The sequence below is a fragment of the Vicugna pacos genome, chromosome 17 (assembly GCF_048564905.1).
Source record: "Vicugna pacos chromosome 17, VicPac4, whole genome shotgun sequence".
Classification (NCBI taxonomy): Eukaryota; Metazoa; Chordata; class Mammalia; order Artiodactyla; family Camelidae; genus Vicugna; species Vicugna pacos.
The window spans coordinates 20882295-20909007 of NC_133003.1; the positions used below are offsets into that span (position 1 = coordinate 20882295).

General features: G+C 52.7%; 2 protein-coding genes across 2 annotated transcripts; both read right to left on the minus strand.

The window, feature by feature from the left end:
- Positions 1–9731: 9731 nt before the first annotated feature.
- LOC116283984 (protegrin-2-like) lies at positions 9732–11831 on the minus strand. The gene is made up of 4 exons (XM_072940866.1): positions 11634–11831; positions 10893–11000; positions 10685–10756; positions 9732–10103 (listed from the first exon to the last, which is right to left on the minus strand). The coding sequence occupies exons 1-4, from the start codon at positions 11829–11831 to the stop codon at positions 9732–9734; spliced, it is 750 nt and encodes a 249-aa protein (XP_072796967.1).
- Positions 11832–16973: 5142 nt separating this feature from the next.
- Positions 16974–18785, minus strand: LOC140686746 (antibacterial peptide PMAP-23-like). The gene is made up of 4 exons (XM_072941198.1): positions 18576–18785; positions 17879–17986; positions 17660–17731; positions 16974–17054 (listed from the first exon to the last, which is right to left on the minus strand). The coding sequence occupies exons 1-4, from the start codon at positions 18771–18773 to the stop codon at positions 16974–16976; spliced, it is 459 nt and encodes a 152-aa protein (XP_072797299.1). The 5' UTR covers positions 18774–18785.
- Positions 18786–26713: the final 7928 nt, after the last annotated feature.

Here is a 26713-nt window from a genome sequence, read left to right on the forward strand (position 1 = left end):
TAAAAACAATCCAAAAGAAGGCAGAAAAGGAGGTAAAACTAAGATACAAATTGAATGAATAAAAGAGCTACAAGACATAAGGTTATAAGCCAGATATGGAGTGATTATATCACGTAAATGGTGCTGAGTTAGCCAGGTTTTCTAGTTTCTGTATCTGTCATTTTCACACCTGCCTGCCCCTCCCCAGGTTAGCATATTCGAACAGTCAGCGGGTCCTCTCTCCCTAAGCACACCTTTCCAGTGCATGCTGACCTCCCCCATCCGACCCTCTCTGCCTCCTTGTTCCCTGTCATAATCGCCCCAGGGCCAGGCACCATACACTTAGGGCAGCCCCTCCACTCCACCCCGAGCCCACGAATATGATCAAACTAGTCAGTTCTCAGCCCGGTCAGCCTCACTGTGCCCGGCAATTCCTTCCCTGGAGAACCATTGCACAGGCTTCTCCACAGCTCCCGCCTGGCCCTCTGCCTGCGTGACCTCCCCGCAGGCCCTCATAGCGGGCCTTCCTGGGAACTGCGAGCCACACACTCACTTTGCAAAGGCAACGGGCTCCCGCCCTGGTGATGGGACCGCAACTGAACAAAACCTCAACCCTCGGTACAGTTTAAAACAGGGAGAGTAAGAGAACAAGAGCTGCAGAGACAGACAGAGAGGGAGGGAGGGAGAGAAACAATTTAGGCAAAATACTAACATCGATGACCCTGGAACAGAGACATGTAGGTTTTATGTACTATTTTTGTGTTTTTCCATAAATTTTAATTTACTGCCAAATAAAAAAATTTTCTAAATGTTAAAGCCACAACACTGAGTACAGCTCTGTGGTTAGATGAGTGGCTTCCCCTAGTCTTAAGAAACACAAATGAAATTATAAAAAGGTAGAGAGCCAGCTCTGCCACCTCAGCTTCAGATAACTTCTCTGGATCTCAGTTTCCTTAACTCACAGCACAGAACAAATCTATATAACAGCGAGTTCTCGCTTTTATTGACAAAAATTTCTGTTACCAGTGAGACAGAGAAGTGGAACATTAACAAAATCCCACTCATACTGATGAGATTCAATAGAAACAGTGATGAGAGGATTGAGTTTCCCAGGGAACCCCAGTTCCCAGCCCCTGCCTGCCAAGACAGGGCAGAGAAGCCCCCAGGGAAGTGCCTCCAAACTCACCATTGGCCCTCCTGCTTGCCCTGCAGTACCCACAGATGGCCAGTGGAGGCGATCTCAGAGCAGTTCCAGCAAGTGCCCGGAGTCCCCGGAGAGCAGCAGTATTTATTTCCCTGCCAGCGTGGGCACACAGCTACCAGCAAAACCACAGCTTATCATCTAGGCAGAGTAGGCACAGTACCTAGGCACCATTATACTCCAAGGGACACTCAAAATGTTTTCATTTTAATTACCTTTGAAATCAGAAGACAAAAAAGATGATAATAACAATAAATATTTAATATTAAATCCAACCTGGTTTAATTTCATCTTTATACAAATGCAGTTGTAAAATATAATATTTAATACCATCTGGTGGATGAAGTGGCCCAGAGGGTAAAAGTGCCAGGGCCCACAAGAATCACAATGTAGATCTTGTCTCGCTGCCAGCATCCTGCCTGCTCCAGATCAGTAGACACATGAACAGAGTGACACACAGGAGAAAGGAGGACTGTAGGTGGGACCCCAGGAACCAGGGCACCCTCCAACTCTTGGATTGAAACTAGACAGTCTGTGGGGGTGGGGGACAGTACTCTTGGGATCTGACTGGCACAGGCATCCCTCAGTCATATCAGAGGAAGTCTGGAGGGTCCCCCCTATTGTGCCAGCTGCTGACCTTCTAATGACCACATGGGAAATGTGAGTACAGAGAGGCCAGTTCCCTGCTCTCAGGGAAGTCTGGTGGGTGCAGGGGCTGCATTTCATTCATCCCCTCCTGTCCTGATGGGAATTCCAAGTGTCTCTCTGGGTCCCTGCTCTGACAGACGACCCAGCTCTGTGCCCTGAGACGGACCCAGACTAACTATGGTCTCCTTAACTCCCTCATCCTGCCTCATTCAGATTCAGCTCCTATGAGGTCCTTGATCTTGTTTCTTTAGCTAAGCCATTGACCACCCCCTTAAATTAGGCTATGTGTTTCCCAATATAGATAGATAGAGGTCCAGAAAAGATCTCTTCTTCTGCCCAGGACTGCACAGGCAGAAGAGCAATGGCTTTCATATGTCTAGACTCCTCAGAATTCTTTTTCTGCCCAATTGAGAGTGACGTGCAGTGCACTGTCCCCGGTGGAGAGCCCCAAACTAAATCCTTAGACTTCAGAGGTGGGGGTCAAGGGCCAGGAACAAAAGGGCCTGATAACTGCCCAGTGTCCCTCCCTGGTAAAACGGGAGTGTGGGGGAAGGAGAAGCCCCTATGTGTCCTCACTCATGGCCTCCCCTCTTCCTTAACTCTTGCTTCCCCTCCACACTCTGCATTGGGCTACTGAGCCCCCAAATCTCTGAGGCTGCTCCCACTGAGGTCAGAGGCCTTCACACAAACCCACACCTGAAATCTGAGATCCAGCAGAAGAAAGACTGATGTGTCTCAATGCCCAGAGCAAAAGCCAGGAAAGGTGGGCTCTTGCAGAGTTCAGATTGTGAGGGAAGTGGAACAATCTGGGCACTGTACCTGCAGGCTGACCCTATAGCCCGCCAGCAGGAGACTGAACTGCGTCTCCCTGAGTGATTAACAAGAGGCCTGGTCCTCCAGGACTGTCACCTCCATACCAGCAGGAACAGCATCCCCAGCAGCCCTGCACACAGACTAGGGCTCCTTAAGCCCCTACTGGGTGGAGGAGGAGGAGGGCGGGGGAGTGTGAAGGGCATGGGGGGAGGGGCCTGAGAATGGGGCCCTGTCCTGTCCCTCCTGGCCCTGCTGCATGCCCCTGCCCTCCTGGAAGGAACAGCTGCCTCACCCATCTCTGTGCTCACAGGAGTACTGTTGCAGCAAATTGTGTTATAGTTCAGTGTTACAGCTCAGTATTACAGCTCAGTTGAGACAGCAAGCTGGATCCGGACGAGAGACCAAGCAGCACTCGGAGGGTTGGAGAACTCAGGTTTATTATGCCAGAGGGCCCAGAGGAGTTAACACTCCAAGCTCTGGACCCCGTCTGTAGGTTTACACAGGCTTTTACAGGCTACCAGTCTAGACTTTGCAACATTTTGCAATAAAATGCAAAGAAGGTATAACAAAGGTGACTAATTAGGAACAAGTTTGTAGAAATGGACCAATCAGGAGTGAGAGAAATGGAAAAATCAGAAGTGAGAGAAATGGACAAATCAAGAGTGAGCTTCATGAAAATGAAATACTACAAATGGACCAATCAGGAGTTAGCTCAGGGAACCAGTAGAATCTAACAGGTAAGTTCCACGTTCCTAGAAGTAAGCCATTTCAGAGTGTTAAAAAGTGAGATAATGCCACTAGGCCAGAGAACCGAATTGTGCTGGTAGGAGGGTAGTAGCCCTGCCTGGGGGTCTTGCCATCTTTTTCATGGGGCTTCCCTCCTCATTCCCCACTTTCGATACTCTCTTAAACATCTGTAGTGAGCATCAACCTTTAGAGTGGTGCCCCTTACTCATCATTGAGCTCTTTCTGTCCAGGGGCCTGTACTGAGTAACTAATAGCTGTAGCCTTAGTGACACTATTTGTGAGCTGATAAAATGGGTAACAAGTTTAACGATGCAGGGACCAAACAGCAGTGCTAGAAGAATCATAAGGATGGGGAGGAGCAAGGAGGCCCAACTCCAGAGGTTGTTCCATTGTGCCCAGGAATTTGCTAATTCCTAGTTTCTGCATTCAGCTCGATCTCGTAGTTGTTGGACCATATTTCTGACAATTCCTAATTGATTTACACAGAAACAGCATTTCTCATTTAGGAAGAGACAGAGTCCCCCCTTTTCGGTAGTGAGCAAGTCTAAACCCCTCCTGTTCTGTAGGACTACTGCTGCTAGGGAGTCCAACTGGTTTTGTAGAGACATTAAGGACTCAGCCACTTGTTTTGAGCCTTCAGTGACCTCAGCAGGTAAGTGCTGGTAATAGTAGGATGATGAGGCTATTCCTCCTGTACCTGTGCCTACTCCAGTTGCTATTCCCACCGAGTGAGTAGTGGTATCAGTGGGATGGCCCTTTTTGATTGAGTATGGGCCATCAGGGGTATGGGAAGCCTCTGGTTATTAGGTATTATGTCCATCTGAGGGGTAAGGAAGGCCAATGTGCTACTACCTGTCCAACTGGCTGGCAGGCACCGCTAGGTGTGTGTCCCGCATACAAAAAAGGTTCCTGGGCTCAGTGTGCACCAGGGTTTGACAGACATACAACCATAAACAGCTGTGCAGTTATGGGTTTGGGCACACTGGGCAGTGGCTAGATTTCTCATTGAAAGTTTTGTCCCTGGGTTGTAGATGCAGTCAAGAGCTGTATGGGCCAATCATACATTAACTGACTTAGGGCTTACATCTGCGGAGTCTGGGGACTACCCAGGCTGACCATTAAACTTGATTAGATCTGAGAGACCATCAGGCTGGCTACATGGTGCAGGGGACCAGGCCGCAGGCAGAGCCAGCGATCACTTGCTAGTTGTGGGTTAGTAGTATTAATATGGTAATGGACCTCGCCTAATAAGGGACTTAATTGAGGGTTCCGGTTATAAGGCGTGGGCCTATGTCTATTTTTTCCCCCAGTCCTTACCAGGTCTATAGAAGAGCCCTGAGCGTGTGGGCCGGGGATTTTCGGGGGGGAAGAAGGTCCCTGCCAAGTGCAAATCGGTGAACGGGTCCCATTGGAACCCCCATCATTGAAACAGATATGTTAGCAACTATTTTTACAAGTACCAGGAGGGACTGAGGTTTCTTTTTTTTGTTTGTTTTAAACAGAGAGGTATGGTTCCTACAGCAGACACTGACGGACCATTAGGCTTCCTGTTGTAGAGAGATAGGGTACAGCTAGTATTAGATTCTGGCCTATGTTGCAATCCTGGAGTGCAGTGACTATCAGTCCTACAGCTAGCAATATAGCAATACTCATTACTCAAATAAAGTCGGGGCGGCAGTTCACTTTATGTCTTGATCGGTGGTGCCTCGGGCTTCTGCCGTGCGTTCACTAGCCAGCTTCTGGGTGTGGCTAGAGCAAGCTCTCTGGCAGGTGAGGCGGGTGTCTCTGGTCCTCATTTCAAGTGGCTCCTCGAGGCCCTGGTTGATTCTCCAGGCGTCCTCGTCTCGCAGTGGCGCTTCCCTCTTTACTCTGGTGTGATGAATCCACGGGGTGATACCTGCAACTTTAAGAGCTGTTGGAATGGTTAACAAAACTGGGTAGAGGCTTCTTCAAGTGGGTTCGAGGGGCTCCTTCTCCCAATCTTTTACCCAGACTTGATCTCCAGGCTCATATGGGTTTAACATTGTTCCCCGTGAGACTGGGATCCTGTCAGTTACCCACCTATGGACTTTCTGCATAGTTTTTTCGAGGCCCTGCATTTGCTTATGAAGTTCTAAGCTTCCCACGTCTCTAAGTTTTTCTCCCAGTATCATTAGGGGAGGGGGTTTCCCATGTAGGATTTCAAAAGGGGAGGATCCCATCTTGGACCAAGGGGCATAGAGTACCCACTGGAGAGCCATGGGAGGGGTGTCGGTCCAAGGTAGTTGAGTCTCTCAACTGAGCTTTGTTATATCCTGTTTTAGGGTCCGGCGCATGCGCTCTATCCTGCCTGAACTCTGGGGCCTGTAGGCCTCATGTACATTCCGGCGGACGTTTAGTGTTTTTGCCACTTGTTGTACTATTTCCACCATGAATGCGGGTCCATTGTCTGACCCTACGGTTAATGGCAACCCGAATCTGGGAATAATGTCTGTGAGTAAGCCCTTTATTACTTCTCTTGTTTCCTCAGTCCGTGCTGGGTATGCTTCTACCCATCCTGAAAAGGTGCAGATAACAGCCAGCAAGTAGTTGTATCCGCTGCTGGGCCCCATTTCTGAGAAACCCATTTCCATATCTTTAAAAGGAGCCTGGCCACACCACTGGATTTCTCTTGGTCCAGCTGACCCCTGGTGTGCATTGTTTGAGCACATACGGGGCAGCACTGTGAGACTGAGGCACAGAGGGATGGAAGCCGAGGGGTCAGTCAGTACCGTTCCAGCAGGGCCTCTAAGGCATTCTTTCCCAGATGGGTGAGCTCATGTTGCTGAAGGACCACCTGGTGGGCTAATCGTTCAGGTATATACATCCGTTTGTCAGGCATCACCCACCATCCTTCCTTTCCGCTGGCTCCTCTAGTTTTGGCCCGTGAGTTTTCCTCTTGGCTGTATGCTGCAGATGTTGGCAGCAGTTTGGGTGCCAGTCGAACCTTTGAGATGGCCCCAAGATCTCTGGCATGGCATGATCGACTTGCCGCTCTTTGCGTAGCCTGATCTGCTAGTTGGTTTCTTCTGTTTATGGGGTCATTTCCTCTTTTGGTGTCCTTTACAGCGGATGAATGACATCTCTGTGGGCTCCCAAATTGTCTCCCATAGATGCCCATGGGGGGCTTGTCTGGCTTTTGGATTATGGTGATCTTAGACGTGTTGGTTGGTTTCTTTGGCCCGGCTCGCAACCCATGTAGGAGGGCTCTCGGATATGTCCGCAGAGCCTCCCGTTCGGCTTGGGAGTTAGAGTTCCATTCTGGTCTTGCGTCTGGGGCTGCGTTCCAGGCCCATTCCTCCGCATCCAGAGTTCCCTCTGGGGCCTGCTCTTGTAGCCATTTTCTAGTTTCTGTTATGATCTGCTTTCTTTCTTTAGTATTGAAGAGTGTCAGGAGCAGCTGCTGAACGTCATCCCAAGTCAGCTGGTGGGTCTGGAAGATGAACTCTAGGAGGTCAATCATGGCCTGGGGTTTTTCTGAATGTGGCGGAGTGTGGTGTCGCCAGTTCAGGAGATCCGTTGTACTGACAGGCTGGTAGTACAGGATGGAGTGGCTGGGCTGCACGGAGCCATCATCATTAACTTGTTGGGGTCCCTGTGTCGCCCAGAGAGGCATCCGGAGGGTAGCCACTGGCTGGGCGGCCTGCAGGGCCGAATGGAGTTTCCACCCCTTGGGCTCCCGGCCCAGAGCCCAGGGCCACCGTGGTGGTACAGGCGGCGGTGGACCGTCTGGAGAGGCAGCTGTGGTGGAGCCGCAGAAGCAGGAGGAACATATGGCAGCGGTAGCATTGGCAGTCCTTCAGGGTTCCCACGAAGGACTGGCCTCGTTGTGTCCTTCCTTTTCATCTTTAACGTCGGGACCACGAGGATCTTATATTGTCCTTGATCATTCACATAGACCTGGACCCATGGAGGCAAGGTTTGGGTGATCGTTAGCCAAGAGTCAATATATGGGATTTGGTCGCGGTGCCCTGGGGGCGTGGTGATTATCCAGTATATGGCCCCGCCAGCTGGCAGGTCGAGTGTGCCTTCCGGGGGCCATCCCATCCAAAGGCGGGCCACTCTGACTCCCACAACATGCACAATTTTTCTGGTGTCATTTTAATTCTATAGTTTCCTGAGAAACTCTTTTTGAAATTTTTAATCATGCAGTCCAGAACTGTCAGCTTTGATTTTGAGGCTCCCATTATTATTAGTTGACAGACTTTATGGCCTATAGGTGTGGGTCTGCTCCTGGCACCGAGGACTGTGACCCCAGTATCTCTGTTTTTTCCACCCCTCAAAACTGTGGAGTTCTCAAAAACCTCGCTGCCTCACTGGGCCGAATACCTATCTGCTTGGCTGCAAGTGCTGCCAGTGAGTCAGGGTTCCACGTTAGGCAAGTAACCCTGAGACTCCCCAGGGCCTGGATGAGCTCTGGGGGGGTCCCTGCATAAAGTGTTTTCTATAGCCTGAATTGACAAAATATGAGGCCAGGATGGCTGGCTGGTGGCAGAATAAATGGACCAAAAAGGAGGACCTCAAAGGAGGGTTCCAGCCAGTCCTGGGGTGGGTCCCTCTAGCTCAGGTCTTGTGGTCTTAATTTTAGACAGAAAGGTAGTATTGAGCCTGGTTTATTAACTGCGACAGGATATTCTGGGGGACTGGTGACAAGGTCGTGTCTGAAACTTTTAAAAATAATCTCGTCTTAGTTCCCGAGGGCACAGGGGTCATTTACTCATAGGCTGTTCTACGTCACTTTCCCTCCCTGTGTAGCCACCCCGTGCCAGTGTCGCAAACGAGACAAAGGGAGGGTTTTTGCTGAGTCCGCCTGGCCGCTCCCCTCATGAGGACGAAGGTGCCTCTTAGCTTTGGCGGGTCAATATAAGCCGCTGACTTCCATCGATACAGCGAGGGGCGGATACCACCACGAGCCATATGAGGTCACCACGGAACTGCAGGTTGGGACTCACTCGAACTCCGCAGCAGAATGCCATGGAGCTACAAACTCGAACCTGATTGCATGTTTTTCAGGCCGCACACACATTCTCTCTCTCTCTCTCTCTCACACACACACACACACACACAAACACAGATTACTTGCACATTTCCCTCCCTATCACCGGGGTGTCCCTAATCTAACCTAATCTAACCTGATCTCCCTGTCCAGAGTACCATCACACGGGGAGCATAACCTGATCTCCCTATTCAGAATACCATCAGATGGGTAGCCTGGAGGAGGTGATCAGTCTCCTCTTTTGTTCACTTTTACAGAATCTGAATACCCTACCTAAATATGGATGTTTCCCAGGGCTCCTACCTTGCTCGGTCGTGTTGTTTGGTGAGTTGGTCTGTCCCTCTAGTGAGTCCCATTGGGGCACAGCCATCCAGAGGACTGGATCACCTCTGCAAAGGAGGACCCGTGATACTGTTGGGTGGTGCGCCTCCTCGTTTGCTTTCAGAGTTCCCGAACTCCAGGCGGTTGCTCCGCCACCGCGGCCACTCAATGGGCTGGCATGGTTGGAATCTTGCTGGGGCCTCCAGAAATGTTGCAGGAAAAGTGTTACAGCTCGGTGTTACATCTCAGTTGTGACAGCAACCTGGATCTGGGCAAGAGACCAAACAGCACACGAGAGTTGGAGAACTCAGGTTTATCACACCAGTGGGCCCAAAGGAGTTAACGCTCCAAGCTCTGGACCCCGTCTGTAGGTTTACACAGGCTTTTATAGGCTGCCAGTTTACACTTTGCAACATCATATGCGAATACGGTATAACAAAAGTTGACTAATTAGGAACAAGCTTTGTAGAAATGGACCAATCAGGAGGGAGAGAAATGACCAATCAGGAATGAGAGAAATGGATCAATCAGGAGTTAGCTCAGAGAACCAGTGGAATCTAACGGGTAAGTTCCGTTCCTAGAAGTAAGCCATTTCATAGTTCAAAAAGCGAGATAATTCCACTGGGCCAGGGAACTGAATTGTGCTGGCAGGAGGGTAGTGCCCCTACCTGGGGGTCTTACCGTCTTTCTCATGGGCTTCCCACCTCATGAAAACACGCACGCACATGCACACACGCACGCAGGCGCGAGCGCCCACGGCCTGCCACAGTTAAGTACTTGGTCCTGGTAAGTCGGAGGAGGGGAGAAAAGTAAAACTGAAGCCTGGAGCAAAGTGTTTTCACAGGAATTTATTCTTCAAATCCTGACCCAGGGCAAAGCAGACCCTTAGGAGTCTCCCCGGGCTTCTGATTCGCTAAATGCCCTTATACACGAGTTATCTGTAAATCTTTCACCTTCTTGTAGCAAATCTTGGAGGGCTGGATGGGAATGCAAATTTGGCAGGGGTAATTAGATGGGTGGGGGGAAATTTTGCAGAGGAAACTCAGGAGGAGGGAAATTTGGTGGAGGGAAATTTGGCGGAGGGAAATTTGGTGGAGGAAACTCAGGAGGAGGGAAATTTGGCGGAGGGAAATTTGGCGGAGGAAACCGAGGAGGAGGGAAATTTGGCGGAGGAAACCGAGGAGGAGGGAAATCTGGCGGAGGAAACCGAGGAGGAGGGAAATCTGGCGGAGGAAACCGAGGAGGAGGGAAATTTGGCGGAGGAAACCGAGGAGGAGGGAAATTTGGTGGAGGGAACCGTGGAGGACGGAAATTTGGCGGAGGGAAACTCTGCCGTGGTATCCTCGGCGATAGAAAGGGTAGCGGGCGAGATCTCCGGGCCTGTGGATCAAAAGAAAGTTTTCTTGTACTAACTGGGCCACAATCACAAGGCCCTTCTCTCTACACTGAACCACTTTCCAGGTGGACTCCAGGAAACTTGGGTCCCCAGTTCACCTCTGCCTGTGACATTAGGAGCATATCACCTCACCCACGCACAGATGAGGACACTGGTTCCAGAGATGATAAGGGCCTTCCCAGGGGCACAAGCCCATCCCAGCAAAGCTGGATGGGAGCAGGGGCAGAAAGTCCATTACTCTAGTCAGTGTCGTTCAAGTAGTCAGGATGCCCAGGAAGCCTTAAAATAAGAATTGCTGGCACCCACCTCCAACTAATTGGGTAGATCTCACTGGGGCCAGAGAATCAGCCGTTTTCTCTAGTTTCCAAGTGGGGAGGACACTGAGAGAACCACTGCTATAAGGGATACCAGAGCCCAGCCTGGAGACCTGGGGCTCTGGTGAGGGGGAGCCAGGGGAGGAGGAATTTCCCCCCTTAAAGTGATGGCACAGAAGGGAATTGGTCCAAAAGATGTTCCACACCCCACTCCTACAAGCAGCCCCTACAGCCCAGAAGGAGTCATTAACCTTATCACAGGTGATGTCCTGTTGGTCCTTGGACTGGTCCAGAGTGACTGTCCCCACACACTGTTTCACCAGCTAGAAGGGGAGACTCCAGGTCAGACTGGAAGCCCTGAACCACAACCACCCAGCCTCACCCCAGGGGCTGCAAGGCTTCATTTGGACCCTCCTGTTCAGGTCCTTGGGAGGCATCCGCCAGTGCCCCCAGCCTCACCCCATTCTTCTTGAAGGCACACTGCTCCGGTGGCTGCTGTGTCCTCCTGGGACACACGGTCTCCTTCACCGTGAAGCTCACAGGCTTTGGGGCATCTGGGTCCTGGTCCTGCTCAAGGATCAAAGTGGGGAGACTGGCTCAGGCTCATACTTCCTTGATGACCTATCTCCCTGCCCCCAGCAGGACAGCCCCCTTGACAACCCCTCCCATGTGCCTGGCCCTGGACTGCGGGCTGGGTGCAGAAGGGAGGAGGACACAGCCTGGTCCTGGGCTCCAAGGGACACAGGGAGCAGGAGGGGACCTCAGACCCGCTCTCCTGAGGGGCAGCTCCCCCTTAGACGAGTGAGGGAAGTCAGGGGACACCTGCAGGGGAAGACCTTGTCACTGGAACATCCAGGCTGAGCACAGCCCTTCCCTAATTGGGAGACAATGGGGTGCACAGGGGACTGGAAGCAGGGAAGTCACACCCAAGAGCCAGTGACCCAACTGTATCCCTGGAGCCCCCAGGAGGCCCTGGAGCCTGAGCGAGCTGTCAGGGCTCTGTTCCCACAGCAGAGATGCCAGGCAGAAGGCTCTCAGAACGGGAGGGGACCCAGCTCTAGGAGGATTTCTGTGAGAGGTGGGATCCCACTTAGAGGGAGAGGTGCCTTCCTGACAGGAGGTACAGCGCGAGCAAAGGGAGGGACAGTGTGGCCAAGCCTGGCGGGAGACGCCTCCCTCCCCAGCCCCTCCCCGACTCACAGCCTTGGGCGGCAGGTCCAGCTCCAGGAGGCGGTAGAGATTGGGGTCTGAGGACTGCTCATTGAGGCGATCCACAGCTCGAAGCACCGCCTCCCTATAGCTCAGGGCCTGGGCGCTGGCCCAAGGCACCGCTAGTCCCAGCAGCAGTAGCCACAGTGACCAGCAGCGCAGGGAGAGGCTGGCCCTCTGGGTCTCCATGGTCCCCGAGTCAGCCTCGTCCCAGCCCACAGGACCCTCCTTTATGCTCAGCCTGGGCCTGATGCAATTCCTCAAGCAGGATCCTTCCCCACCTGCCCCATCCCTGCCCCCGGCCAGGGTGTGAGCTGGAGTTGCCTCAGGCCCCGCTCTTGCCTCAGGGGATTGCTGGCAGTGGGTGAGGTCTGCCCCCTGTGCAAGGTGAAGAAATGGTTTCTCCATCTCCCTGACAACATCTTGGCCTCTCCTGGGCCCCATGGGGACTTTCATGGGCAGGGTTGCTCCAGAAAGTTGAGTCCTCCAGGAGACGGAGGGACCAGGCTGTGTCCTACACCCTCTCTGCCTCCTCACTGTGACCTCCTGAGAACGAGGCTGAAATCCAACCAGAGAAATAGAAACTCCCCATCTCTGCTCCCACAGCCTCACAAAGTCTCTTCTGACTTGTCCCCAAGGTACTCCCTCTCCAGGGCTCAGGTTGAGACACCAGGATGGAGTGGCTGGTGTGGGAGGAGGAGGGGGGCCAGCTGGGAAAATGAATGAGCCGATATGTTAGAGCGGCCTAGAGACCATGATGCCAATTCTAATTCAGTCTCCCATGGAATGGCCCTGTGATCGAAAGCCTGAGTCACGTCTTGGCATTCTTTGATTTATGGGACTCAGGGCAATTGGATGGGGCACCTCAGAAGGTGACAGCCTCTAGAGATGCACTGGTTGCACACTCAGCCTTGGAGAAGGAAGGAGAGAGGGGCTTCTGGGCAACCTGGTGTCACAGTCCAGGTGTTGCCCCAGTGGCTTCTTCGTCAAGCTGTATCATTTTCCCAAGTCAGAGTTGGAAAAGAAGGTGATAACAGTAGAAAATAGCTAGCAATACCCACGGTTACTGGGTGTCAGGTCCCCCTGAAATCTTCGCTCTGCTCTCCTGCCTCTGCACCTTTGCGTTTCTTCAGACTTTGGACTAAACTCCCCTTCCACATCCTTCCCTGGGTCCATGGAGTGTCCCCTTTCAGGACTTCAGACTGCAACTCCCTGGATGGGGGTGTGCTGTCCTTGCCTCCAGCATCTGACTTCCCTGGTTTGTCCTCACAGCCTGTCAGAGCAGAGGTCTTCTCAGGAAAGACCGCACAGCCCTAGTGCCCAGGCAGGTTAGCCCCTGACTCCACATCTGGTTCTTGAGGAACCCTAATGCACCCATTACCCCGATAAACTCAGGGAGTAAGCCATGATCCTCCATGGACATCAGCCCTTTTCTCTCCCCAGACATCCTACCTATCCATGAGACACCAAGGAAATGGAAGTGGACCACTGTCCGAAATAGTGCCCCAAATATTGGGGAATATCAGACAGCTCTCTGACTGTCCAGTTGATGAGGAAAATGAGACCCATGGGCTACGTCATTCCCTTAATGACCCACCACCTGTCCCTCTCACAGGGACAAGGGGAAGGATTCATCCCCTAACCCCTGCCCTCTGCAGGGACCTGAGATGGCAGGCACGGTGCTGTGAAGGCAGGGATTTGGGTTGAGGGTGAGTGTTAGGACCCTCTGCTCAGAGTCAGCTTCCTCTTTCCCATGGACCACTTCAGCTGAAACTAGGAGCTGAAAGAGAATCACGAGGTTAAGTCATCCTTGAAAAGACAGCAGAAGGCATTTAGTGTCTGCAGGCATGTCTGGGCGCCTACAGGATCGTCACCTGCCAGGACCCACTTATCGGTCAGCACACTAGGCAGCGTTCCTAGCCCCTGAGACATCTAGGGATCCACAGAAAGTTTTACTTTTAATTGTTTAAAATCACAGATGAAAACACTGACATATTGATGGATACATAAGATTAAAAGCAGCTTTGATTGTATTCATGTTTATATGAATGCAGTTGTATATTGCAAGTTTTAAGAGTATTTTGTGAATGAAGAGGCCCAGGAAGATAGAAGTGCCAGGGCCCTGAAAGTCCCAGTGTACTCCTGTCTCCCCTGTCAGCATCCTTCGCTGCTCTGGCTGGGTAGGCACAGGGGCAGAGTGACACACAGGAGAACAGGGGGTGCGAATGGGACACAGGGAACCCCCACTCTCAGGCTGAAGCTAGAGAGTCCATGGGGCTGGGGAACAGGACTCTTGGCATGTGACTGGCATGGGCATCCCTCATTCGGAGCAGAGCAGCCTGGAGGCCCCCCACTGTGTCAGCTGCTGACTAGTAAGGACCAGACGGAAAAGGCTCGTGCAGACGGGCCAGTTCTGCTCGCTCAGGACAGAATGACATGTATTTCCCTCCTGCTGCTCTGATGGGGATTCCAAGTGTCTCTCTGGGTCCCTGCTCCGAAACACGAGCCGGGTCTGTGCCCTGAGATGGACCCAGACTAACTATGGTCTCCTAGACTCTATCAGCCTCCGCCTCAGATTCAACCGCTATGTTGTACTTGACCTTGTTTCTCGAGCTAAGCCATTGACCAGCCCCTCAAATTAGGCTACGTGGGTCCCAATTACAGATAGACAGAGGCCTAGAAAGATCTCTTCTTCTGCCTAGGGCCACACAGGCAGAGGAGCAATGGCTTTCAGATGTCCATACTCCTCAGCATTCTCTTTCTCTGCCCTATTCATGACAATGTGAAGTGCCCTGTCACATATAGGGGACCCGAAAATGACTCCAGAGACCTCAGAAGTGGGGGTCAAGGGCCACATCAACAAGGACCTTGCCTGATAACAGCCCAGTGTCCCTCTCTGGCACAGCGGGGGTCTGGGGGAAGGAGAAGCCCCTATGTGTCCCCACTCATGGCCTCCCCTCTTCCTTACCTCTTGCTTCTCCTGCCCTCACTGCGTGGGGCTTCTGTGCCCCCAAATCTCTGAGGCCGCCCCCACTGAGGTCCGTGGCCTCCACATCTGCACAAACACCGGGAAACCACTAGGAGTCATCGCCCTGGGCTCTTGGCCTCCTGTGCTACTCTGAGCACTTTGTAAACTCCTCAGGGCCCCTTGGCTGCCAGCGCTGCCCCGCCCCAACTCCTCTCCCGCACCCCTACCCTGCACATCTCCGCCCCTCCTCTCTCGCAGCTCCACGTCAATCCCCACACCTGAACCACCTGGGATGACTTGACCAGGCTCCACACAGCTCCACCGCCATCCTAGGCCGGTTCTCTAGAAGCAGGGCCTGAGCTGGGAATTCAGAGTCATGTGATTCATTGAGGGGTGTGGTCAGCAGGAGGGGGAGGAGAGCAGGATTGGGCAGAGGAAAGAGCTGAGCAGATAGGTGCTCCCCTGAGCCCAGCTTCAGCCTCACCTAGAAAAGCCCAGGAACCAGAATTGCACCCCTGCTTTAGGAGTGACTGAGGCAGGGGCTGGGCTCTGATGTCCCCTCATAGTCAGTCACCAGCCACAGAATGGGGGCAGAGGGGACAAAACCCCCTGGCTTCTCCTCGGGAGGCTGTGAAGCTGTGGAATACGGCACCTGAGAGCCATCAGCATCCATGTCCCACCCTCCTGAAGCAGGATCAGCAATCCTGGGAGACAACTGCAAACAGATGACATCAGCACAGCCCATATCATCCTGATGAGTGAACCCTCTCCCAGGTTGGACAGTGATGGACCAGCTGTGATGGGCTTGGCATGTAGCATTTGCTCATTTCCATGCTGTAAATTCTCCCACCAAGGCTGATTTCAAGCTACCAAGAATTTAGTGACCAGCTTGGAAAATCCTGAAATTTTAACAAGTAGCTCTTGCAGTCTTGTACGCTGTGGCAGAGACACGACACAGTCCCTGGGTTTCCTCTGTGAGGTTTCCTGCCTCAACCTGGGGTGACATAGAGTGAGAAGCATGGGTTCCTCTAACCTGCCTGAAATCAGCCCCACCTGCTCCCCAAGAACAGACGAGCCTGACAGATTACAGAGCACGTGCTCTGCGCGGTCCCGCCCGCTGTCCCTCTGACACACGGGGCTCTGTGTGTTGGTGCAGTTTGGCCCCGAAGCAGAGTTGAGGCCAGCACTCAAGAGGAAGCAGGTGCTCTGGGAGGCAAATCCTTCAAAGCACCAGCAGCAGAGTAGAGAAATGAGACAGAGAAGGACCCGAAGTCAGAAGAAGACAAGTCAATGGACAGGTCATTGAAGTGGGGACAGGGGTTCCACCCAGCTGGGGACCTCAGGGAGGGGGGCCACATCTGGGAGTGGGCCCCCCAAGGAGTGAGGAACAGAAGAGACTTTTCCACCATTGAGGGAAAAGTCCCAGCAATGGTTGGTTGAGGCTGCTCCCGGGACTGCCGCCTCCCCCGTGATTCCAGTCTGCCCCCCAGCAAAGGTCAGCTACAGAGTGGGGAGTGGGCAGGACCGGGACAGTGTCTGAAACCCCCAGGCAAACACACATGTGGCCTGTGTGTCACTGTGTGTGTCTCTCACTCAGGCAGAGCCCTTCACCCCGATGAGCAGGAGGCTTGCTTCTAATGGTGCCAATTGTGGTACCATTGGATCCCTGAACACAAGCCCACACCTGAAATCTGAGACCCCACAGAAGACTGATGTGTCTCAATGCCCAGAGCAAAGGCCAGCACCGGGGTGGGGGAGCTCTTGCAGATTTCAGATTGTGAGGGAAGTGGAACAATCTGGGCACTGTACCTGCAGGCTGACCCTAGAGCCCACCAGCAGGAGACCGAACTGCGTCTCCTTGAGTGATTAACAAGAGGCCTGGTCCTCCAGGACTGTCACCTCCATACCAGCAGGAATAGCATCCCCAGCAGCACTGCACACACACTAGGTCTCCTTAAGCCCCTACTGGGTGTAGGAGGAGCAGAGTGGGGGAGTGTGAAGGGCATGGGGGTTCCTGAGAATGGAGCCGTGTCCTGCCCCTCCCGGCCCTGCTGCCTCCCCCCGCCCTCCTGGAAGGAACAGTTGCCACACCCATCTCTGTGTTCACAGAGAAGTGAGCACACACAGACACACACACACATGCTCATGTGCACACACACCCGCCCACACACTCAGCCTCCCAGAATTAAGGACTTGGTCACAGTAAGTGGGAGCAACCTGATGAAGCTGTTTTCAGAAGAATTTATTTTTCACAGCCCCAAAGCCTGAGAGGAAACAAGCTGATCTTTAGGATCTTCGCTACCTCAAGATTAAAGAAAAATCCTTGATATGCTGATAATCTGATAATCAACCCAATCTCTGAACTATACATAAATCAGTCTAGGAGGTCTCTGCCGCCGTGGTGGTGGTCTCCATAGAAGGTTAATGACCTTGACACTCTGGAGCTGTGAACCAAGTGTAAAGAGGTTTGTTTTTATTAATGAACCAAGATCAACATAAGGTCCTTCCCAACCTGCACTGCGATTTTCCATGGTCCACCCAGGAGGTCAAGAGCACCACTTCTCTGGCTGTGACCTTTGGAGCACGTGGTTGAATCATTACAGCCACAGACAGTTGAGGACCAAGGTCCAGAGATGACAGGGGGCTTCCCAGGGGCACAAACCCATCTCAGAAAAGTTGGACGGGAGCGGGGGCAGAAAGGTCCTGTCTCTAGTCACTGCCTCTCAAGCTTCAGCACACTCAGAAAACCCCCAGAAGGGCTCTTAAAATAGAAATTACTGGGCTCCACCTCACACAGTGATTCCGTAGGTCTGGTCAGGCCTGAGAATCAGCCTTTTTCTCTAGTTCCCAAGTGGGGAGCCCACTGAGAGAACCACTGCTCTAAGGGATTGCAGAGCCCGGCCTGGAGACCTGGGGATCGGGTGAGGGGGAGCCAGGGGAGGAGGGCTTTCCTGCGGCTACAGGGATGGCACAGAGGGGAATTGGCCCAAAGGCTGTTCCACACACCATCTCCACCAGCAGCCTCTGAAGCCCAGAAGGGGTCACTCACCTCATTACATGTTATATCGAAGTTGTCCCTGAGCTGGTACAGGTTGACTGTCCCCAAACACTGTTTCACCACCTGGAAGGGGAGACTCCAGGTCACACTGGAACCCCTGAGCCATAAACACCCAGCCTCACCCCAGGGGCTGCTAACCACCACCTGCCCCAAGCCTCCTGTTCGGGTCCTTGGGAGGAACCCACCAGCGCCCTAAGCCCCCAGCCTCACCCCATTCTCCTTGAAGGCACACTGCTCCTGTGGCAGCTGTGTCCTCCTGGGACACACGGTCTCCTTCACCGTGAAGCTCACAGGCTTCGGGGCGTCTGGGTCCTCGTCCTGCTCAAGGATCAAAGTGGGGAGACTGGCTCAGGCTCATCCTTCCTTGTATGACCTGTCTCCCTGCCCCCCAGCAGGACGGCCCCCTTGACAGCCCCTCCCATATGCCTGATCCTGAGCTCCCGGGTGCACAGGGAACAGGAGGGGACCTCAGACCCGCTCTCCTGAGGGGCAGCTCCCCTTGGAGGGGCTGAGGGAAGTCAGGGGACACCTGCAGGGAAAGACCTAGTCACTGGAACCCCTAGGCTGAGCACAGCCCTTCCCTGGTGGGGAGACAATGGGGTGCACAGGGGACTGGAAGTAGGGAAGTCACATCCCAGAGCCAGTGACCCCAGCATATCCCTGGAGCCCCCAGGAGGCCCTGGAGCCTGAGCGGGCTGTCAGGGCTCTGTTCCCACAGCAGAGATGCCAGGCAGAAGGCTCTCACAACGGGAGGGGACCCAGCTCTGGGAGGATTTCTGTGAGAGGTGGGATCCCACTTAGAGGGAGAGGTGCCTTCCTGACAGGAGGTACAGCGCGAGCAAAGGGAGGGACAGTGTGGCCAAGCCTGGCGGGAGACGCCTCCCTCCCCAGACCCTCCCCGACTCACAGCCTTGGGCGGCAGGTCCAGCTCCAGGAGGCGGTAGAGATTGGGGTCTGAGGACTGCTCATTGAGGCGATCCACAGCTCGAAGCACCGCCTCCCTATAGCTCAGGGCCTGGGCGCTGGCCCAAGGCACCGCTAGTCCCAGCAGCAGTAGCCACAGTGACCAGCGGCCCAGGGAGAGGCTGGCCCTCTGGGTCTCCATGGTCCCCGAGTCTGCCTCGTCCCAGCCCACAGGACCCTCCTTTATGCTCAGCCTGGGCCTGATGCAATTGCTCAAGCAGGAGCCTTCCCCACCTGCCCCATCCCTGTCCCAGGCCAGGGTGTGAGCTGGAGTTGCCTCAGGCCCCGCTCTTGCCTCAGGGGATTGCTGGCTGTGGGTGAGGTCTGCCCCCTGTGGAAGGTGAAGAAATGGTTTCTCCAACTCCCTGAAAATTCTTGGCCTCTCCTGGGCCCCATGGGGTGTGTTATGGGCAGTGTTTCTCCAGAGGGTTGAGTCCTCCAGAAAGCCCTGAACCATAACCATCCAGTCTCACCACAGAGGCTGCAAGCCTTCCTCCGGACCCACCTGTTCAGGTCCTTGGGAGGCATCTGCCAGTGCCCCCAGCCTCACCCCATTCTCCTTGAAGGAGGGACCAGGCACTGTCTGACACCCTCTTTGTCTCCTTACTGTGACCTCCTCAGAATCAGGCTGAAGGAGTGTATTTACCACACAACCTCCAGCTCTAGGCAATTCCTGAACCCAGTAGGTACTCAGTTAACACTTCATGAACAGATGACATCATCAACCCCACCAAGAGTCTTATCCACCTAGCTGGTGTCTAGGCAATCATTCCACATTCTCCTATTCTCTGGACCCAACCCTCAGCCTGTGAGGGGCTTGGTTCCACCTATCTGCTCTCTTGGATTCTTCTCCACTGCATTCTCCGTCAACAATTTCTCATCTCCAGGGCCCCACCAGACATGGCCTATTCCCCTGACCCCTACTCAACAAAGCATGAGGAAGGGTCATCTCCACCATGACTCCAGTTCATTATTCTGTCTCACACTCAAGGTCACTAAAGGCTGGCCAGGCTTCACTGAATTCAAGTCACACTCAAGCATTGTTTGTACTTTCACAAGTACCAGGGATCCCTGTGTCCTCCTGAAACATCCCCTCTTCTCTTTCTCCCCTGGTGTCACTCTCCTGGGTCCCCTCCCACCTCCCTGGCTGCTCCTGCTCCATCTCGTCCCTGGATCCTTTTGTTAATATGCAGCGCTTGCACAGGTGCAACTGGACAGCTTGTCCTCCCAGTCCTCACACATTCCTGGGCACATCCCTTCTCCAGATACCAGTTATCAGGGACACACATCAGTAGTTTGTATCTCTGAGTCAAGAAAACCATGAACACCCCTGGTTGTCCACACGGGGCTGTCTGGGGCTGTTGGCTGGGAGCCCCCACGGGAGCCCTGAACTGAAAGTCTGGTAGCCCCCACCTGCTCCTCCTTCCTCTGAGGACACTCCCTGTCCCTCTGCCCACCCCTGCCCTGTCCTGTCCTACCACCACCCCCTGAACTCTGAAGTGTAGCCAAACCTCCAGACTCCACCGTCTCTGGTTCCAGGCTCTCCCGGAAATCAATCTTCCCTTCACACTGTGTCTGGAGGCTCCACCGAATCACTAATTTGGCCATTTCACTCTCTTTCTTCAGAAGCCTACAGACCCTGCCTAGCATCAGGATTTGGATCTTGATGCTCCCCATCCTCCTTACTTGCAGTCCTGTACACTCAGGTCGAGCCACTGAGGTTGAAAGCCCCATAAAAAAGAAAGGCAGGACCCCCAGGCAGGGCCACTACTCTCCTCCCAGCACCATCAGTTTCCCCGGCCCAGCGGCTGTATCTCACTTTTTGCCTCTGAAATGGCTTGCTTCTAGAAAAGTTAACTTACTCCTAAAATGTTATTGGTTCTGAAGGCTAACTCCTGATTGGTCCATTTGTAGTACTTCATTTGCATGGAGCTCAATACTGATTGGTTCTTTCTCTCCCTCCTGATTGGTCCATTTCTACAAAGCTTGTTCCTAATTAGTCAACTTTTGTTATACCGTATTCGCATATGATGTTGCAAAGTGTAAACTGGCAGCCTATAAAAGCCTGTGTAAACCTACAGACGGGGTCCAGAGCTTGGAGCGTTAACTCCTTTGGGCCCACTGGTGTGATAAACCTGAGTTCTCCAACTCTCGTGTGCTGTTTGGTCTCTTGCCCAGATCCAGGTTGCTGTCACAACTGAGATGTAACACCGAGCTGTAACACTTTTCCTGCAACATTTCTGGAGGCCCCAGCAAGATTCCAACCATGCCAGCCCATTGAGTGGCCGCGGTGGCGGAGCAACCGCCTGGAGTTCGGGAACTCTGAAAGCAAACGAGGAGGCGCACCACCCAACAGTATCACGGGTCCTCCTTTGCAGAGGTGATCCAGTCCTCTGGATGGCTGTGCCCCAATGGGACTCACTAGAGGGACAGACCAACTCACCAAACAACACGACCGAGCAAGGTAGGAGCCCTGGGAAACATCCATATTTAGGTAGGGTATTCAGATTCTGTAAAAGTGAACAAAAGAGGAGACTGATCACCTCCTCCAGGCTACCCATCTGATGGTATTCTGAATAGGGAGATCAGGTTATGCTCCCCGTGTGATGGTACTCTGGGCAGGGAGATCAGGTTAGATTAGGTTAGATTAGGGACACCCCGGTGATAGGGAGGGAAATGTGCAAGTAATCTGTGTTTGTGTGTGTGTGTGTGTGTGTGTGTGAGAGAGAGAGAGAGAGAATGTGTGTGCGGCCTGAAAAACATGCAATCAGGTTCGAGTTTGTAGCTCCATGGCATTCTGCTGCGGAGTTCGAGTGAGTCCCAACCTGCAGTTCCATGGTGACCTCATATGGCTCGTGGTGGTATCCGCCCCTCGGTGTATCGATCGGAGTCAGCGGCTTATACTGACCCGCCAAAGCTAAGAGGCACCTTCGTCCCCATGAGGGGAGCGGCCAGGCGGACTCAGCAAAAACCCTCCCTTTGTCTCGTTTGCGACACTGGCACGGGGTGGCTACACAGGGAGGGAAAGTGACGTAGAACAGCCTATGAGTAAATGACCCCTGTGCCCTCGGGAACTAAGACGAGATTATTTTTAAAAGTTTCAGACACGACCTTGTCACCAGTCCCCCAGAATATCCTGTCGCAGTTAATAAACCAGGCTCAATACTACCTTTCTGTCTAAAATTAAGACCACAAGACCTGAGCTAGAGGGACCCACCCCAGGACTGGCTGGAACCCTCCTTTGAGGTCCTCCTTTTTGGTCCATTTATTCTGCCACCAGCCAGCCATCCTGGCCTCATATTTTGTCAATTCAGGCTATAGAAAACACTTTATGCAGGGACCCCCCCAGAGCTCATCCAGGCCCTGGGGAGTCTCAGGGTTACTTGCCTAACGTGGAACCCTGACTCACTGGCAGCACTTGCAGCCAAGCAGATAGGTATTCGGCCCAGTGAGGCAGCGAGGTTTTTGAGAACTCCACAGTTTTGAGGGGTGGAAAAAACAGAGATACTGGGGTCACAGTCCTCGGTGCCAGGAGCAGACCCACACCTATAGGCCATAAAGTCTGTCAACTAATAATAATGGGAGCCTCAAAATCAAAGCTGACAGTTCTGGACTGCATGATTAAAAATTTCAAAAAGAGTTTCTCAGGAAACTATAGAATTAAAATGACACCAGAAAAATTGTGCATGTTGTGGGAGTCAGAGTGGCCCGCCTTTGGATGGGATGGCCCCCGGAAGGCACACTCGACCTGCCAGCTGGCGGGGCCATATACTGGATAATCACCACGCCCCCAGGGCACCGCGACCAAATCCCATATATTGACTCTTGGCTAACGATCACCCAAACCTTGCCTCCATGGGTCCAGGTCTATGTGAATGATCAAGGACAATATAAGATCCTCGTGGTCCCGACGTTAAAGATGAAAAGGAAGGACACAACGAGGCCAGTCCTTCGTGGGAACCCTGAAGGACTGCCAATGCTACCGCTGCCATATGTTCCTCCTGCTTCTGCGGCTCCACCACAGCTGCCTCTCCAGACGGTCCACCGCCGCCTGTACCACCACGGTGGCCCTGGGCTCTGGGCCGGGAGCCCAAGGGGTGGAAACTCCATTCGGCCCTGCAGGCCGCCCAGCCAGTGGCTACCCTCCGGATGCCTCTCTGGGCGACACAGGGACCCCAACAAGTTAATGATGATGGCTCCGTGCAGCCCAGCCACTCCATCCTGTACTACCAGCCTGTCAGTACAACGGATCTCCTGAACTGGCGACACCACACTCCGCCACATTCAGAAAAACCCCAGGCCATGATTGACCTCCTAGAGTTCATCTTCCAGACCCACCAGCTGACTTGGGATGACGTTCAGCAGCTGCTCCTGACACTCTTCAATACTAAAGAAAGAAAGCAGATCATAACAGAAACTAGAAAATGGCTACAAGAGCAGGCCCCAGAGGGAACTCTGGATGCGGAGGAATGGGCCTGGAACGCAGCCCCAGACGCAAGACCAGAATGGAACTCTAACTCCCAAGCCGAACGGGAGGCTCTGCGGACATATCCGAGAGCCCTCCTACATGGGTTGCGAGCCGGGCCAAAGAAACCAACCAACACGTCTAAGATCACCATAATCCAAAAGCCAGACAAGCCCCCCATGGGCATCTATGGGAGACAATTTGGGAGCCCACAGAGATGTCATTCATCCGCTGTAAAGGACACCAAAAGAGGAAATGACCCCATAAACAGAAGAAACCAACTAGCAGATCAGGCTACGCAAAGAGCGGCAAGTCGATCATGCCATGCCAGAGATCTTGGGGCCATCTCAAAGGTTCGACTGGCACCCAAACTGCTGCCAACATCTGCAGCATACAGCCAAGAGGAAAACTCACGGGCCAAAACTAGAGGAGCCAGCGGAAAGGAAGGATGGTGGGTGATGCCTGACAAACGGATGTATATACCTGAACGATTAGCCCACCAGGTGGTCCTTCAGCAACATGAGCTCACCCATCTGGGAAAGAATGCCTTAGAGGCCCTGCTGGAACGGTACTGACTGATCCCTCGGCTTCCATCCCTCTGTGCCTCAGTCTCACAGTGCTGCCCCGTATGTGCTCAAACAATGCACACCAGGGGTCAGCTGGACCAAGAGAAATCCAGTGGTGTGGCCAGGCTCCTTTTAAAGATATGGAAATGGGTTTCTCAGAAATGGGGCCCAGCAGCGGATACAACTACTTGCTGGCTGTTATCTGCACCTTTTCAGGATGGGTAGAAGCAGACCCAACACGGACTGAGGAAACAAGAGAAGTAATAAAGGGCTTACTCACAGACATTATTCCCAGATTCGGGTTGCCATTAACCGTAGGGTCAGACAATGGACCCGCATTCATGGTGGAAATAGTACAACAAGTGGCAAAAACACTAAACGTCCGCCGGAATGTACATGAGGCCTACAGGCCCCAGAGTTCAGGCAGGATAGAGCGCATGCGCCGGACCCTAAAACAGGATATAACAAAGCTCAGTTGAGAGACTCAACTACCTTGGACCGACACCCCTCCCATGGCTCTCCAGTGGGTACTCTATGCCCCTTGGTCCAAGATGGGATCCTCCCCTTTTGAAATCCTACATGGGAAACCCCCTCCCCTAATGATACTGGGAGAAAAACTTAGAGACGTGGGAAGCTTAGAACTTCATAAGCAAATGCAGGGCCTCGAAAAAACTATGCAGAAAGTCCATAGGTGGGTAACTGACAGGATCCCAGTCTCACGGGGAACAATGTTAAACCCATATGAGCCTGGAGATCAAGTCTGGGTAAAAGATTGGGAGAAGGAGCCCCTCGAACCCACTTGAAGAAGCCTCTACCCAGTTTTGTTAACCATTCCAACAGCTCTTAAAGTTGCAGGTATCACCCCGTGGATTCATCACACCAGAGTAAAGAGGGACGCGCCACTGCGAGACGAGGACGCCTGGAGAATCAACCAGGGCCTCGAGGAGCCACTTGAAATGAGGACCAGAGACACCCGCCTCACCTGCCAGAGAGCTTGCTCTAGCCACACCCAGAAGCTGGCTAGTGAACGCACGGCAGAAGCCCGAGGCACCACCGATCAAGACATAAAGTGAACTGCCGCCCCGACTTTATTTGAGTAATGAGTATTGCTATATTGCTAGCTGTAGGACTGATAGTCACTGCACTCCAGGATTGCAACATAGGCCAGAATCTAATACTAGCTGTACCCTATCTCTCTACAACAGGAAGCCTAATGGTCCGTCAGTGTCTGCTGTAGGAACCATACCTCTCTGTTTAAAACAAACAAAAAAAAGAAACCTCAGTCCCTCCTGGTACTTGTAAAAATAGTTGCTAACATATCTGTTTCAATGATGGGGGTTCCAAAGGGACCCGTTCACCGATTTGCACTTGGCAGGGACCTTCTTCCACCCCCAAAATCCCCGGCCCATACGCTCAGGGCTCTTCCATAGACCTGGTAAGGACTGGGGGAAAAAATAGACATAGGCCCACGCCTTATAACCGGAACCCTCAGTTAAGTCCCTTATTAGGCGAGGTCCATTACCATATTAATACTACTAACCCACAACTAGCAAGTGATCGCTGGCTCTGCCTGCGGCCTGGTCCCCTGCACCATGTAGCCAGCCTGATGGTCTCTCAGATCTAATCAAGTTTAATGGTCAGCCTGGGTAGTCCCCAGACTCCGCAGATGTAAGCCCTAAGTCAGTTAATGTATGATTGGCCCATACAGCTCTTGACTGCATCTACAACCCAGGGACACATTCAACGAGAAATCTAGCCACTGCCCAGTGTGCCCAAACCCATAACTGCACAGCTGTTTATGGTTGTATGTCTGTCAAACCCTGGTGCACACTGAGCCCAGGAACCTTTTTTGTATGCGGGACACACACCTAGCGGTGCCTGCCAGCCAGTTGGACAGGTAGTAGCACATTGGCCTTCCTTACCCCTCAGATGGACATAATACCTAATAACCAGAGGCTTCCCATACCCCTGATGGCCCATACTCAATCAAAAAGGGCCATCCCACTGATACCACTACTCACTCGGTGGGAATAGCAACTGGAGTAGGCACAGGTACAGGAGGAATAGCCTCATCATCCTACTATTACCAGCACTTACCTGCTGAGGTCACTGAAGGCTCAAAACAAGTGGCTGAGTCCTTAATGTCTCTACAAAACCAGTTGGACTCCCTAGCAGCAGTAGTCCTACAGAACAGGAGGGGTTTAGACTTGCTCACTACCGAAAAGGGGGGACTCTGTCTCTTCCTAAATGAGAAATGCTGTTTCTGTGTAAATCAATTAGGAATTGTCAGAAATATGGTCCAACAACTACGAGATCGAGCTGAATGCAGAAACTAGGAATTAGCAAATTCCTGGGCACAATGGAACAACCTCTGGAGTTGGGCCTCCTTGCTCCTCCCCATCCTTATGATTCTTCTAGCACTGCTGTTTGGTCCCTGCATCGTTAAACTCGTTACCCATTTCATTAGCTCACGAATAGAGTCACTAAGGCTACAGCTACTAGTTACTCAGTATAGGCCTCTGGACCAGGAAGAGCCCAGTGATGAATCATGGGCACCACTCTAAAGGGTGATGCTCAGTACATATATTAGAGAGCATCGAAAGTGAAGAATGGCAGGACCCCCAGGCAGGGCCACTACTCTCGTGCCAGCACCATCCGGTTCCCAGGCCCAGTGGCTATACCTCACTTTTTGCCTCTGAAACAGCTTACTTCTAGGAAAGTGGAACTTACCATTAGATTCTGCTGATTCCCTAAGCTAACTCTTGATTGATCCATTTGTAGTGCTTCATTTGCATGAAGCTCACTCCTGATTGATTATTTCTCTCACTCCTGATTAGTCCATTTCCCTCACTCCTGATTGGTTATTTCTCTCACTCCTGATTAGTCCACTTCTACAAAGCTTGTTCCTAATTAGTCAACTTTTGTTATACCTTATTTGCATATGATGTTGCAAAGTGTAAACTGACAATCTATAAAAGCCTGTGTAAATCTACAGACGGGGTCCAGAGCTTGGAGTGTTAACTCCACTGGGCCCGCTGGCGTAATAAACCT